Below are 13,910 nucleotides of genomic sequence, written 5' to 3'. Positions count from 1 at the left end.
AATTTGATCATCTGTTTCTGGGCAGTCTACAATGTGCTGTGCCATCAGATACATGTGCATCATAGATGTTAGCATTCCTACATACTGGAAAGGAGATTGTAAAAAAAGAAACTTCGAATTTTCTTTTTGCCAGTCTTATGTCTGTCACCCCCTATATTCCAAAGTGCCTTATGAACAACATATGTACATTTTCTCATTTAGTCCCTATGAAGGTAGTTGTTGTTTTTATTTAAAACATCAGAAAGTTTGAAAATCTAAACTCTGAAGGTTAAGAGGTAATATGACAACAAATTCATAAGCAAGAATTTGAACCCAGATATATTTGAGACCCAAGGTTACACTGCCTTGAAATTTATAAATTAAAACGAGAGAATATGCATAATGTCTTTTTTTTTTTGAGAGGAGAGAGGGTTTGATATCCAAATGCTCATTCACAGATATAATATTTTATTTCCAATGTTTTTACCTTAGAAGAACTTATGGGATAATAGAAATATCAAAAGTTTCCATAAATAAAATATATAACAGCTAAACCTTGTAAAGTTTAGACAACGGAAAGTATTACTGCATGGGTATTTAGTAGTCACATCTGCTCCCTAAGCAATAGAATAGAACATAGAAGAATATCCAAAAAATTGGGGGAAGAAAAACAATCTTAAATTTAAAAGAAAATTAGTGAAGAGTTCAGATGAACTTGCAGCAGATATTAAGCCTGAAGCATCCACTCAGGGAGTCTGAGTATTTTGATACTTAGTAGTTTCCAGAACATAGGCGATCTCACCTGCCCTGGACTGAAACTAAGCCCTCTTTTCCCTCTTTTGGGAAAACACCGATTTCCACCAGCAGCTGGTTGCTGTCTGTTTTGTCTGCCTTCCTCTACCTGTGCAGGTAGCCTGGTCCCCACTTGCAATACGGGGCTATGAGAGAACATTGTAGTGAATCATCTTGCCCTAAGGCATTGCCCATGACACACGCTTTCCTATAAGGCATACCTTACTGTTTAGGATCTGGAAAACCCTCTGCTGCAGTGTCTGGCCAGCCTTGGGCCTCACAAGGATGTAAATGACTTTCAGGTCCGGGCTGGTGCGAAACAGCTTCTCCATCAGCACTTTGCCCAGGAAGCCTGTGGCCCCCGTGATGAGAATGGACTTGCCGCCATAGAAAGCTGCAATCATGGACATGATTCCTCCCTTTCTTTTATAGATCCTGAAAGACGTTCCTGAAAAGGAAGAGAAATAACAAAAGATTACATTTTTAGAAGTTCTAATATTCCAAGTCACTTAACATGTTTCTGTTGCTTCCAGCAGTTTTGAATGCAGGAAAAAGTAGATCAGACAGTGAGAGCATGATGGCTTTTAGGCAATACGACTCATTCCAATCAATATTTATTGAGTTCTCTCTACATGCTAGATTTTATGCCAGGAACTGTGAGCAAGAAATGAAAAGACATGGTTCCTGCTTTCAAGGAATTGCTCGCAGTCTAGTGGAGGAGGCAGATGATAAACAGACTGTTAAATACAATATAGTAAGTGCTAAAACAAAGGGAGACATGAAAGGGGTACATAGCAGCATCTGGAAATTTCAAAGTGTCTGTGGGTGATGACATCTGAGCTGAAACTTGGAAGGCAGAGAAGGGCTGGGGTCAGGGTGTTCCAGGCCAAGGAAAGAGCAAGGGCAAAGGTGCAGTGGTGTGGCACAGCGTGCTTAGGGGAAATAAAAGGATGCAGTGTTACATGACATAAATGAGAAGGTTAGGACTGGCCCTGCAGCTTGTGAAACCAAACTTAGAACAGCTATCAAGTTTTTAAAAATTATCATGTGAGACCATCCTGGCTAACACAGTGAAACCCCGTCTCTACTAAAAAATACAAAAAAACTAGCCGGGTGAGGTGGCGGGCGCCTGTAGTTCCAGCTACTCAGGAGGCTGAGGCAGGAGAATGGTGTGAACCCGGGAGGCGGAGCTTGCAGTGCGTGGAGATCCAGCCACTGCACTACAGCCTGGGCCACAGAGCGAGACTCCATCTCAAAAAAGAAAAAAAAAAAAAAAAATTGGAACAAATAATATACTTTTGTTAATCTCTTCCTCGAGTTGAAAATGGGTCTAGGTCGAGTGCCACCTTTTTCCCCCTCATATGCTGCTCATGGGGTGGAGACACTGAAAAGCAAAGGTGGAGGAGGCTGAAAAGTGGAGGCCACAGCCCACTTGCCTTGGTGTGCCCTGAAATAGCATGGGTTGCGATGCAGGGCTTGGTTTGTCCACATAAGTCCTGTGTTTGCAGAAGTGCTGAGAAAAAACGAATCTGGTAGCGGGAAGCCAGATGCAACTCTTGCTGCAGAAATGCAACATGAAGTGTTTTGTCTTTCAGTTCAGGTTGGAGATGATTGGAGACAGTAGGAGAGAATTTTGAAGTAAACAGTGCTGGAGGTGTGGGGAAGATCTTCCTTTCTGTCCACTCACTTTGTCAGCTGTGGGAAGGCTCAACTGCCTCTTTGGACGGGGTTTGGGTGGATCCTGCAGAACAGCTCCAGGGACAGGCCCTGACATCAGGGCTTATAAAGAAGAAAAAAACAACTAAAAGAGTCAATACCCTGCTCTTCAACTCTAGTCCTGAATGCTCTGCTAGTCCTTAAGCAACAATGACTCTTCTTAGTCATAATTTATATTTTGAAGATCTTGAGGCCATGTTCTTAGATGGAATTCTTTGCCTTTGGGGGATTATTTACTAAAAAAAAAATTTTTGAGTACCTACCATTCCAGACTCTATGCTAAGTTCTAAAGACATGCAGATGAACAAAGCAGACTGGTCCGTACTGTCACTCTAGCAGGGGAGGCCAGCAATGCAAAGTCAAATAAACATATAAACAAGATCATCACAGACTGCTGCACATGCTATGAAGTAACTAAAACAGGGATCAATGACAGAAATTACACCCAGTCATCAATGCTATTCATTTTAGGAAATCTGGATTTCAAATCACATTAGCTGTGTTCACTGAGTTACTATTTGAGCTCCCTTTGTTGAGGGTGGATGAGAGAAATATTATGAACAACACTTTTGGATCTTGTTTCTGTCATATTACATAATGTTACATGAGTATATTACAATTCACCCAGGGACTTTCTCAAGAATTTAGCACTCGGAAACAGTATTGAATATTCTTGCCTTGCCTGCTTTGAAGCTCAGAATAGTGTCCCCGAGTTAGGAGAGCAGAATAGCACCCAAGATTAGCATTCAATTCTAAGCAAGGCTGTCTGAAGTAAAATCCCAGTTCTACCGCTTATTAGCTGTGTGATCTCAGGAAATTACTAACCTCTCTTCAGTCACTCATCAGAAAAATATGGGAAATGAAAGTATCCACTTAATAGTGCTGTGGTAAGGATGGAATGAGTGAATACATGCAAAACCCTTAGCAATATATGTTGCCTATAGCGTAGACTCAAATATTGGCTATTAGCATAGTCACTGATTTTATATTTTTTCTTCTTAATGGTTTCTAGCTTTTCTTTTTGGCATTTATTTTAAATGTCCTGTCTCGTACATTGTGTATACCCATTTTCTTTTGCAAATAAAAGGAGTCAATTTAAAACTTAATCAATCATAACAGCCAAGTATTTTCACCAAATATAACTATACTTCATGATAAATTTTGCCTATTTCTTTAAAAATGTTGAGGTATCCTACTTCTTTAATAGGATATTAGGCATAAATAAATGTGGTTGGCACAAAAATAGAAGGAAAATTGAGTTTGGAGAGGGTGACTTCCCAACCTCATTTGTTCTGAAGATATCACATGCTTCTCTTATCATATACTCTAGTAAAGTCATATTTACTAGAAATGGAAATATACTGTTAGGATATTTTGACCCCAGACACAGTTTTGCATTGTATGATCTAAAATTTTAGAGATTTCTATCTAAAGTAAGATATATCTAATGAGCCTATAGTGTTTACCTTTAGGTACATAGTAGGTATGTATATTTATAAGGCACATGAGATGTTTTGATGTAGGCATGCAATGTATAATAATCACATCAGAGTAAGGGGGGTACCCATCACCTCAAACATTTATCCTTTCTTTTTGTTAAAACAACCCAATTATATTATTTTGGTTATTTTTAAATTTGCAATAAATTATTGTTGACTTAGTCACCCTGTTTTGATATCAAATACTAGGTCCTATTCATTCTGCTTAACTGTATTTTTGTTCCCATTACCCACTCTCTTCAACATTATCCCTCTTAGCCACTGATAACCATCCTTTTATTCTCTTTGTCCATGAGTTCAATTGTTTTCATTTTTATTTCCCACAAATAAGTGAGAATATGTCAAGTTTGTCTTTCTGTACCTGATTTACTTCACTTAACGTAATGTCCTCCATCCATGTTGTTGCAAATGACAGGATCTCATTCTTTTTATGGCTGAATAGTACTCCATTGTGTATATTTACCACATTTTCTTTATCCATTCATCTATGGATGGACACTTGGATTGTTTCCAAATCTTGGCTATTGTGAATAACACTGCAATAAATATGGGAGTGCAGATATCTCTTTGACATACTGATTTCCTTTTGTTGGGGTATATACCTAGCAGTGGGATTGCTGGATCATATGGTACATTTCTTGTTTTTTGAGGAACCTCCAATCTGTTCTCCATAGTGATTATACTAATGTACATTCCTATCAACAGTATATGATGCTTCAATTTTCTCCACATCCTCATCAGCATTTGTTATTGTCTGTCTTTGGATAAAAGCCATTTTAACCGGAGTGAGATGATATCTCACTGTAGTTTTGATTCGCATTTCTTTGATGATCATTGATGTCGCACACCTTTTCATATACCTGTTGTCCATTTGTATGTTTTCTTTTGGGAAATGTCTATTTTGATTTTTACCCATTTTTAAGTAGGATTATTAGATTTTGTTCTGTAGACTTGTTTGAGTTCTTTATATATCTGGTTCTTAATCCCCTGTCAGATGGATAGTTTACAAATATTTTCTCTCATTCTGTGGGTTGCTTCTTTACCTTGTTGTTTGTTTCCTTTGCTGTACAGAAGCATTTAAACTTGTAATCCCATTTGTCCATTTTTTGCTTTTGTTGCCTACATTTGTGGGTATTACTCAAGAAATCTTTGCCCAGACCAATGTACTGGAGACTTTCCCTGATGTTTTCTTGCAGCAGTTTCATAGTTAGAGGTCTTATATTTAAATCTTTAATCCAATTTGTTTTGATTTTTGCAAATGGCAAGAGATAGGGGTCTAGTTTCATTCTTCTGCATATAGATATCCAGTTTTCCCAGAACCATTTATTGAAGAGACTGTCCTTTCCCCAGTGTATGTTCTCAGCACCTTTGTCAAAAATGAATTTACTCTAGGTGTGTGGATTTGTTTCTAGATTATCTGTTCTGTTCCATTGGTCTATGTGTCTGTTTTTATGCCAGTAGCACGTTGTATTGCTTACAATAGCTCTGTAGTATAATTTGAAGTCAGGCAGTGTGATTCTTCCAGTTTTATTCCTTTTGCCCAGGATAGCTTCGGCTGTTCTGGGTATTTTGTGGTTCCATATAAATTTTAAGATTACTTTTTCTATTTCTGTGAGAAATGTCATTGGTATTTTGATAAGGATGGCATTGAATCTGTAGATTGCTTTGTGTAGTATAGACATTTTAACACTATTAATTCTTCCAACACATAAACATGGAATATCTTTCCATTTTTGTGTGTGTCCTTGTCAATTTCTTCCATCAATGTTTTGTAGGTTTTATTGTAGATATCTTTTATTTCATCAGTTAATTTGTAGGTATTTAATTTTTTGTTTGTAGGTATTGTAAATGGGATTACCTTCCTTTTCAGAGTGTTCACTGTGGGCATATAGAAATGCTACTGATTTTTGTATGTTGATTTTGTATTCTGCAACTTTACTGAATTTGTTTATCAGTTCTAACAGTTTATTGGTGGAGTGTTTAGCTTTTCAAGATATAAGATCATATAATGTGCAAACAAGGCTGATTTAACTTCTTCTCTCCAATTTAGATGCCTTTTCTCTCTTTCTCCTTCTCCCTCTCCTTTCTCTCTTTTTTTTTTTTTTTTTAATTTTTTGAGACAGGATCCCACTATGTTGCCCACACTGCACAGTGGTCTCAAACTGTTGAGCTCAAGCAATGCTCCCACCTTGACCTCCCAAAGTGCTGGGATTACAGGCATGAGCCACTGCACCTAGCCTATTTCTCTTGTCTGATTACTCTAGTTAGGACTTTCACTATGTTGAATAACATTGGTGACAGTGGTCATCCTTGTTGTGTTCCAGATCTTAGAGGAAAGGCTTTTAGTTTTCCCCATTCAATATGATACTAGCTGTGGGTCTGTCATATACAGTCTTTATTGTGTTAAGGTATGTTCCTTCTATACCCAATTTTTTGAGTGTTTTTATAATAAAGGGATGTTGAATTTTATCAAATGCTTTTTTCAGCATTAATTGAAATGATCATATGGTTTTTGTCCTTCATTCTGTTGGTATGATGCATCATATTGACTAATTTGCACATGTTGAACCATCCTTGCCTCTCTTGGATAAATTCCATGTGATCATGGTGAATGATCTTTTAATGCGTTCTTGAATTCAGTTTGCTAGTATTTTCTTGGGGATTTTTGCCTCAATGTTCATCAGGGATATTGGCCTATAGCTTTCTTTCTTTCCTTTTTTTCCTTTGATGTGTCTTTATCTGGTTTTGGTATCAGTGTAATACTGGTATTATAAAATGAGTTTGGAAGTGTTCCTCCCTCCTCTGTTTTCTGGAATACTTTGATTAGGATTAGTATTTGTTCTTCTTTAGATGTCTGGCAAAATTCAGCAGTGAAGCCATCAGGTAATGAGCTGCAAGAGTTTGTATTATGGCTTCAGTCTCATCACTTGTTATCGGTCTATGCAGGTTTTGAATTTGTTAATGGTTCAATCTTGTACATGTTTAGGAATGTACATGTTTAGGAATGTACAACCTACCAAGAATAAACTTATCTCAGTCCAGCTTTCACTGTATCCCATAGGTTTTGGTATGCTGTGTTTCCATTATCATTTTTTTCATGTAAATTTTCAATTTCTTCATTGATCCACTAGTCATTCAGGAGCATATTGTTTAATTTCTATGTGTTTGTATAGTTTCCAAAATTGGTCTTGCTGTTGATTTCTGGTTTTACTCCATTTTGGCCAGAGAAGATGCTTGATATTATTTCCATTTTTTTTTTAATGTTTTAAGACTTGTTTTGTGACCTGATATATGGTCTATCCTTGAGAATGATCCATGTTCTGAGGAGAAGAATGTGTATTCTGTAGCTGTTGGATGAAGTGTTCTGTAAATATCTATTAGGTCCATTTGATCTATAGTGCAGATTAAGTCCAATGTTTCTTTATTGAGTTTCTGTCTGAGAGGTCTGTCCAATGCTGAAAGTGGGGTGTTGAAGCCTCTGCTGTTATTGTATTGAGGTCTATATTTCTCTTTAGTTCTAATAATATTTGCTTTATATATCTGGGGGCTCCAGTGTTGGGTGCATATATATTTACAATCATTATATCCTGTTGCTGGTTTGATATCTTTATCATTATATAATGACATTCTTTGTCCCTTCTTAAAGTTTTTGTCTGAAATCTATTTTGTCTGATAAAAATATAGCTATTAGTGTTCTTTTTTGGTTTTCATTAGCATGAAATATCATTTTCCATCCCTTTATTTTCAGTATATGTGTATCTTTATAGGTGAACTGTGTTTATTGTAGGCAACAGATCATGAGGTCTTATGTTTTCATCCATTCAATCACTCTATAACTTTTGATTAGTGAGCATAGTCCATTTACATTCAATGTTATTATTGATAAGTAACGACTTCCTCCTGCCATTTTGTTACTTAGTTTCTGGTTGTTTTGTGGTCTTCTCTTCCTTCTTTCCTTCCTGTCTTCCTTTTAGTGAAGGTGGTTTTCTCTGGTAGTATGATTTAATTTCTTGCTGTATTTATTTATGTATTTATTGGAGATGGAGTTTTGCTCTTGTTGCCCAGGCTGGAGTGCAGTGGTGTGATCTTGGCTCAGCACAACCTCTGCTTCTGGGGTTCAAGTGATTCTCTTGCCTCAGCCTCCTGAGTAGCTGGGATTACAGGCATGCGCCACCACGTCCGACTAATTTTGTATTTTTAGTAGAAATGGAGTTTATCCATGTTGGTCAGGCTGGTCTCAATCTCCTGATCTCAGCTGATCTGCCCGCCTGGGTCTCCCAAAGTGCTGGGATTACAGGCATGAGCCACCAAGCCAAGTCTTAATTTCTTGCTTTTTATTTTTAAGGTATGCCTGGTATGTTTTTCAATTTGAGGTTAATGTGAGGCTTGCAAATGCTGTCTTATAACCCATTATTTTAAACCCATGACAACTTAACACTGATTGCATAAACAAAGAAAACACACACACAAAAAGAAAACTAATAAAAACTCTACACTTTAACTTCATCTCCCCACTTTTTTTTTTTTTTTTTTTTTTTTTTGAGATGGAGTCTCGCTCTGTTGCCCAGGCTGGGGTGCAGTGGCCGGATCTCAGCTCACTGCAAGCTCTGCCTCCCAGGTTTATGCCATTCTCCTGCCTCAGCCTCCCGAGTAGCTGAGACTACAGGTGCCCACCACCTCACCCAGCTAGTTTTTTGTATTTTTTAGTAGACATGGGGTTTCACCGTGCTAGCCAGGATGGTCTCAATCTCCTGATCTCGTGATCTGCCCGTCTCGGCCTCCCAAAGTGCTGGGATTACAGGCTTAAGCCACCGTGCCCGGCCCATCTCCCTACTTTTTAACTTTTTCTTTTTGTGTATTATTGTACTGGCTATGTCTTGAAAAATTGTTGGAGTTATTATTTGTGATTGGTTCATCATTTAGTCTTTCTGCTTAAGTGTAGTTTACTCACTACAGTTACAGTGTTATAATATTCTGTGTTTATGTACTTATTATTACCAGTGAGCTTTCAGTACCTTCAGATGATTTTTTCTTGCTCCTTAACATCCTTTTCTCTCAGATTGAAGAACTGCTTTTAGCAGTTTTACAGGACAGGTCTGGCGTTGATGAAATCCCTCAGCTTTTGTTTGTTTGGGAAGGTCTTTAATTCTCCTTCATGCTTGAAGAATATTTTTGCCAGATATTCTATTCTAGGGTAAAAGATTTTTTTCTTCCGCACTTTAAATATGTCATGCCACTCTTTCCTGGTCTGTAAGGTTTTCACTGAAAAGTCTGCTACAAGATGTGTTGGAACTCCATTGCATGTTGTTTGTTTCTTTTCTCTTGCTACTTTTAGGATCCTTTATCTTTGACCTTTCGAAGTTTGATTATTATATGTCTTGAGATAATCATCTTTGGGTTAAATCTACTTGGTGTTCTATAACCTCCTTATACTTGGATATTGGTATCTTTCTTTAGGTTTTGGAATTTCTTTGTTCCTATCCCTTTGAGTAAACTTTCTACCTGATCTCTCTCTCTCTCTACCTCCTCTTTAAGGCCAATGACTCTTAGATTTGATTCTTTAATTATTTCAATCTCTTTGTTAAATTTATCTGATAGTATTCTAAATTCCTTCTCTGTGTTATCTTGGATTGGTCATTGGTGCCTTATTTAGTTCATTTGGTGAGGTCATGTTTTCCTGGGTGGTCTTGATGCTTGTGGATGTTCTTTGGTATCTGGATGTTTAAGCATCAGGTATTTATTGTAATCATTGCAATTTGGGCTCATTTGTGTCCATCCTTCTTGGGAAGGCTTTCCAAGTATTCAAAAGGACCTAGGTGTTGTGATCTATGTCTTTTGTCACTGCAGCCTTACTGCATTAGGGAATACCCCAAACCCAGCAACACTGTGGCTGTTGCATACTCATGAAAGTACTGCCTTGGTGGCCTTGGGTAAGATCCAAGAGAATTCCCTGTATTACCAGGCAGAGACTCTTGTTTTCTTCTCTTAATTTCCCCCAAACAAACTGAGCTTGTCTCCCTTCAGGGTGGTAAGCTTTCCCGGGACCAGGCAGGTGCAGAGACGCCTTTCTGGAGCCAGGGCCTGGAGTCAGGTACCTTTGGAATTTACTTGATGCTCTTGTCTACATTGGCTCAGTTGGCACCCAAGCCACAAGACAAAGTCCTTCCTACTATTCCCTCCCCTGTCTTCAAGCAGAAGGAGTCTGTCCCCATAGCCAACACAGCCAGAAATGCATTGGGTCACACCTGAAGCCAGCACAGCTCTGAATCTCACCGAATGCCCTTGGCAAGTGCTGCCTGGCTATCACTGTTGATTATTCAGGGACAAGGGCTCTTTATTTAGCAGGTGACTAATCCTGCCAGGACTGGTTCTTTTCCTTACAGGCAACAGGTGTCCTTCTGGCTCAGGGTGTGTCTAGAATTGTCATCTAACAGCTAGGTCCTGGAATGGGGGACCTCAGGACTCTGCCTGGTGTCTTATCCCACTGTGGCTGAGCTGAGTTCCAAGTTGCAAGACAAAGTCCTCTTCACTCTTTCCACTCCTGTCCTCAAGCAGAAGGAAAGAGTCTCTACCAGATCTGTGAACTGCACTGCCTGTGGTTAGGGGAGGGATGGTGAAGGACTCCTTTGGCTGCCCTTGCTGGTTTCTCACTTGGTCACATGCACCCCAAGTCCACTGGCTCCAAACCCAGCCCAGCACTGCACCAAGACTTGCCCAGGAATTGTACTCCTTCAAGCCTACACTATCTTTCAAGTTTAAGACCCCAGAGCACTTTAGCCCATGGTGGTGTGGCTTGCTCACCTCAGGTTCTGACCACTGGGATAGACAATTTGTCTCTGATTAAGGCTGGTCTAAATGTTCTCTCTGTGGGCGCTGGCTGAGTTCTGTCCTGTGTTGCTTTACTCTCTGACAGGGCAGCACTAAGTTCTAATGCAAAGTCCCACAATCACTGAGAACTCTTTCCCCCAATTGCACAGATTATCTCTCTGCTCCACGTGGCTGCTGCCTGGGGGGTATAGAGGAGAGGCTGCATAGGGAATTTAAGACTATCTTTCCTAGCTTCTTCAGTGCTTCTTTCCTTATATGATATTAAAACCAGGTACTGTGATTGCTCACCTGATTTTTGATTCTTGTGAAGGTGATATTTCATGAGGATAGTTGTTCAATTTGGTGTTTCTGCAGGGGGTACAATCACTGGAGGCTCCTATTTAGCCATTTTGCTCTGTTTCCTCTTGTTACTCTGAATCTATTTCTTGTGGAACAAAGGAAGACTCAATGTGTCCCCAAAGAAGGGAATTTCCTGGCTCTGTCCAGAGTCCAGATATTTCCCAAACACAATAAATCCTGTGGCAGAGGACACTGAGTGCTTTCACAGGAAAACAAAACATAAGCCAGTATCTTCTGGCCCTCGTTACCCAATTGTCATGAGGAGGTGGCACAGGAGTTGTGTCCTGATTTTAATCAATTTAAGTGATTCTGAAAAATGTCAAAAGGAATTCCTCCCCTCAGGACAAAGCTGCATCAGAGATGTTTCTTCTACCTCTTGCTTCCACATTCAAGATATGGCTTGATGCCTCATTGCAGAAATGCCTATAAATCAGGTTGGTGCAAAAATAATTGTGGTTTTTGCCATTACTTTCGATGGCAAAAACCACAATTACTTTTGCAGCAACCTATCAAATTTGGCTCCCTGTAATCCAATTTCATATGTTACAACTTTGTTAAGTTTAGGAATTGTTAACCCATAATATAACTCAATAAAATAATTAATTTAATTATTTTTAAACTAAAATAGTTTTACAGTCAATAATAGCATATCTGCAACTCCAGAAGGTCCTCCTTCTACTTTAGAACAGCTCACTGGGTCATGGCCTCCTTTCACATTTTCTCAGACTACTAATGCAGAGAGCAGAGTATAATTTCCTACCCCTCATGCTCACGATATGGCTTGTGAGATGTCTAAGTCACTTTGGCAATCTCCAGAATACTAACCCTCTCAAGCATCCTATATAATGTACGATATTGGATGACTGAATGAAAAAAAGAAAAAAGAGAGTCAGTCTATGTATTTTTACTGAATGCCTACATGTGTCAGGCACTGTCTAGGCACTGGGGTTAGCAATGAACAGGCTTTATGAAGGTTACATTTTTCATTTCTCTTCTGGAGTAAAGATCACGAATTTTTCATAGTTATGAGTAGAGAGAGTTTTCTGTCTTTTTGGTGATAAAATGAGTCTGTTCTAATTCCTAGAGAACTGACGTTAAAATATTAAATCATTATAGGTGCGTTAAGTTATACATTTGTTGCAGGTTTCAGCATATGGGAACTTTATTCTTTAGGCGGTTCTTATGGAATATAAAAAAATTAAGATTCAAACACGTAAGAAAGACAAATTTATCCAAGTGTCTTGGTTGTCCACTAGAGAGAAACATTTTTGGAAAGAAACAAGATGGTTTTCCTCTCAGGAATGTTACTCTTGACCAAGGATTTTTTATCTTGGCACTATTGACATTTTGGGCCAGATCATTCTCTGTTGTGAAAGTTATCCAGTGCAATGTAGGATGTTTAGCAGCATCCCTGGCCTCCCTTCATTAGATGGGAAAAGCTACTGCTCCCACCTGACCCTATCTGCCAGGGGTGATGACAAAAATGTCTCCAGACTTTGCTAAAGGTGCTCCAGCGGGAAAAATTCCTTCTGCCAAAGAACCATTTTCCTAGAACCTTCTTTAATTTTCATTTCATACCAGCACATTCTTTAAAAAGTCAAAATTCAAGACTTAAATTTCTGCCCATGAAGCTAAGTACAAACATGACCTACCAATCTTTACTTTATAATAAATCATTCATAACTAATTACATTGACCCAAGCAAATTACATGTATGGAAAATCTTGATAATATTGAAAGTGGAGATGAAGGAAGATTTTTCAAGAGAAAGATTTCCCACTTCTCATTTTCACCAAGTTTCTTTCAGTGTCTGTGCTATCAATGAGTCCATAATCCCAGCTCTCACAAAACTTGAGCTTCTCAATTTCATTCAACCAAATCTATTATGGGCAAACTCAAAAAAGAGTGATGATTGACCCAGCACAGGGTCAGCTGAGAGAAAAGTCATTTAGTATTGGTTGCTGTATATGGATAATTCTATAGATAATCAAGTCAATTTCATTTTCAGATAATTCTGTTGGCTTTTTTGAAGGCTCAAAGAAAATACTGTGTGTTGAGAGACATCTCATGTAGAAAAATAGAGTTTTGACTGGCAAAAGGCATGATAATATGAGCTGATTATATCAAAGAAAGTCATTGCTTTTTCGTAAAAATCAGTAAATGGAAGTTTTTCTGCTTCATCAAAATTAAACATTGAAATTCTTTCAATAATTATGTTAGGAAAAGCATTTACAAAATAATATTCAAAATAATGTCAATGAAAAAAGTTTACACATAAACTTATGTCATGTCTATTACAAATCCTTGTGATTTTTTGTTTTGTTTTTTGAGGCAGAGTCTTGCTCTGTCACCCCGGCTGGAGTGCAGTGGTGTGATCTCGGCTCACTGCAACCTCTGTCTTCCGGGTTCAAGCAATTCTCCTGTCTCAGCCTCCCGAGTAGCTGGGACTACAGGCATCTGCCACTATGCCTGGCTAATTTTTGTATTTTTGTATTTATTTTATTTTTATTTTTTTAGTAGAGACAGGGTTTCACCTTGTTGGTCAGGCTGGTCTGGAACTCCTGACCTCAAGTGATCCACCCGCCTCAGCCTCCCAAATTGCTGGCATTATAGGCATGAGCCACCGCTCCCGACACCCTGTAATTTTTATCAGTGGAAAAGATTGGAGAGGAGTGAAATAAATGAGAGTAATTGTATAATAGTGTAGTAGGATTAAGGCTATAGAACTTTGCTTCCTGTCTGTACTATGTTTTCATG

The 13,910-nt window shown here is 38.5% G+C and overlaps 1 protein-coding gene across 3 annotated transcripts in view; it reads right to left on the bottom strand.

Moving 5' to 3' along the window:
* Positions 1–13,910, bottom strand: part of FAR2 (fatty acyl-CoA reductase 2) — a 209,780-nt gene that overhangs the window by 80,256 nt on the left and 115,614 nt on the right. For all 3 annotated transcript variants that reach the window (XM_050748522.1, XM_050748521.1, XM_050748523.1), the window contains exon 2: positions 993–1,219. In XM_050748522.1, the coding sequence (XP_050604479.1) occupies positions 993–1,181 (189 nt within the window). In that variant the 5' untranslated portion in view covers positions 1,182–1,219. The remainder of the gene's footprint in view (positions 1–992; positions 1,220–13,910) is intronic.

The sequence above is a fragment of the Macaca thibetana genome, chromosome 11, assembly GCF_024542745.1.
Source record: "Macaca thibetana thibetana isolate TM-01 chromosome 11, ASM2454274v1, whole genome shotgun sequence".
Classification (NCBI taxonomy): Eukaryota; Metazoa; Chordata; class Mammalia; order Primates; family Cercopithecidae; genus Macaca; species Macaca thibetana.
This window is presented reverse-complemented; position numbering and strand designations above follow the sequence as displayed.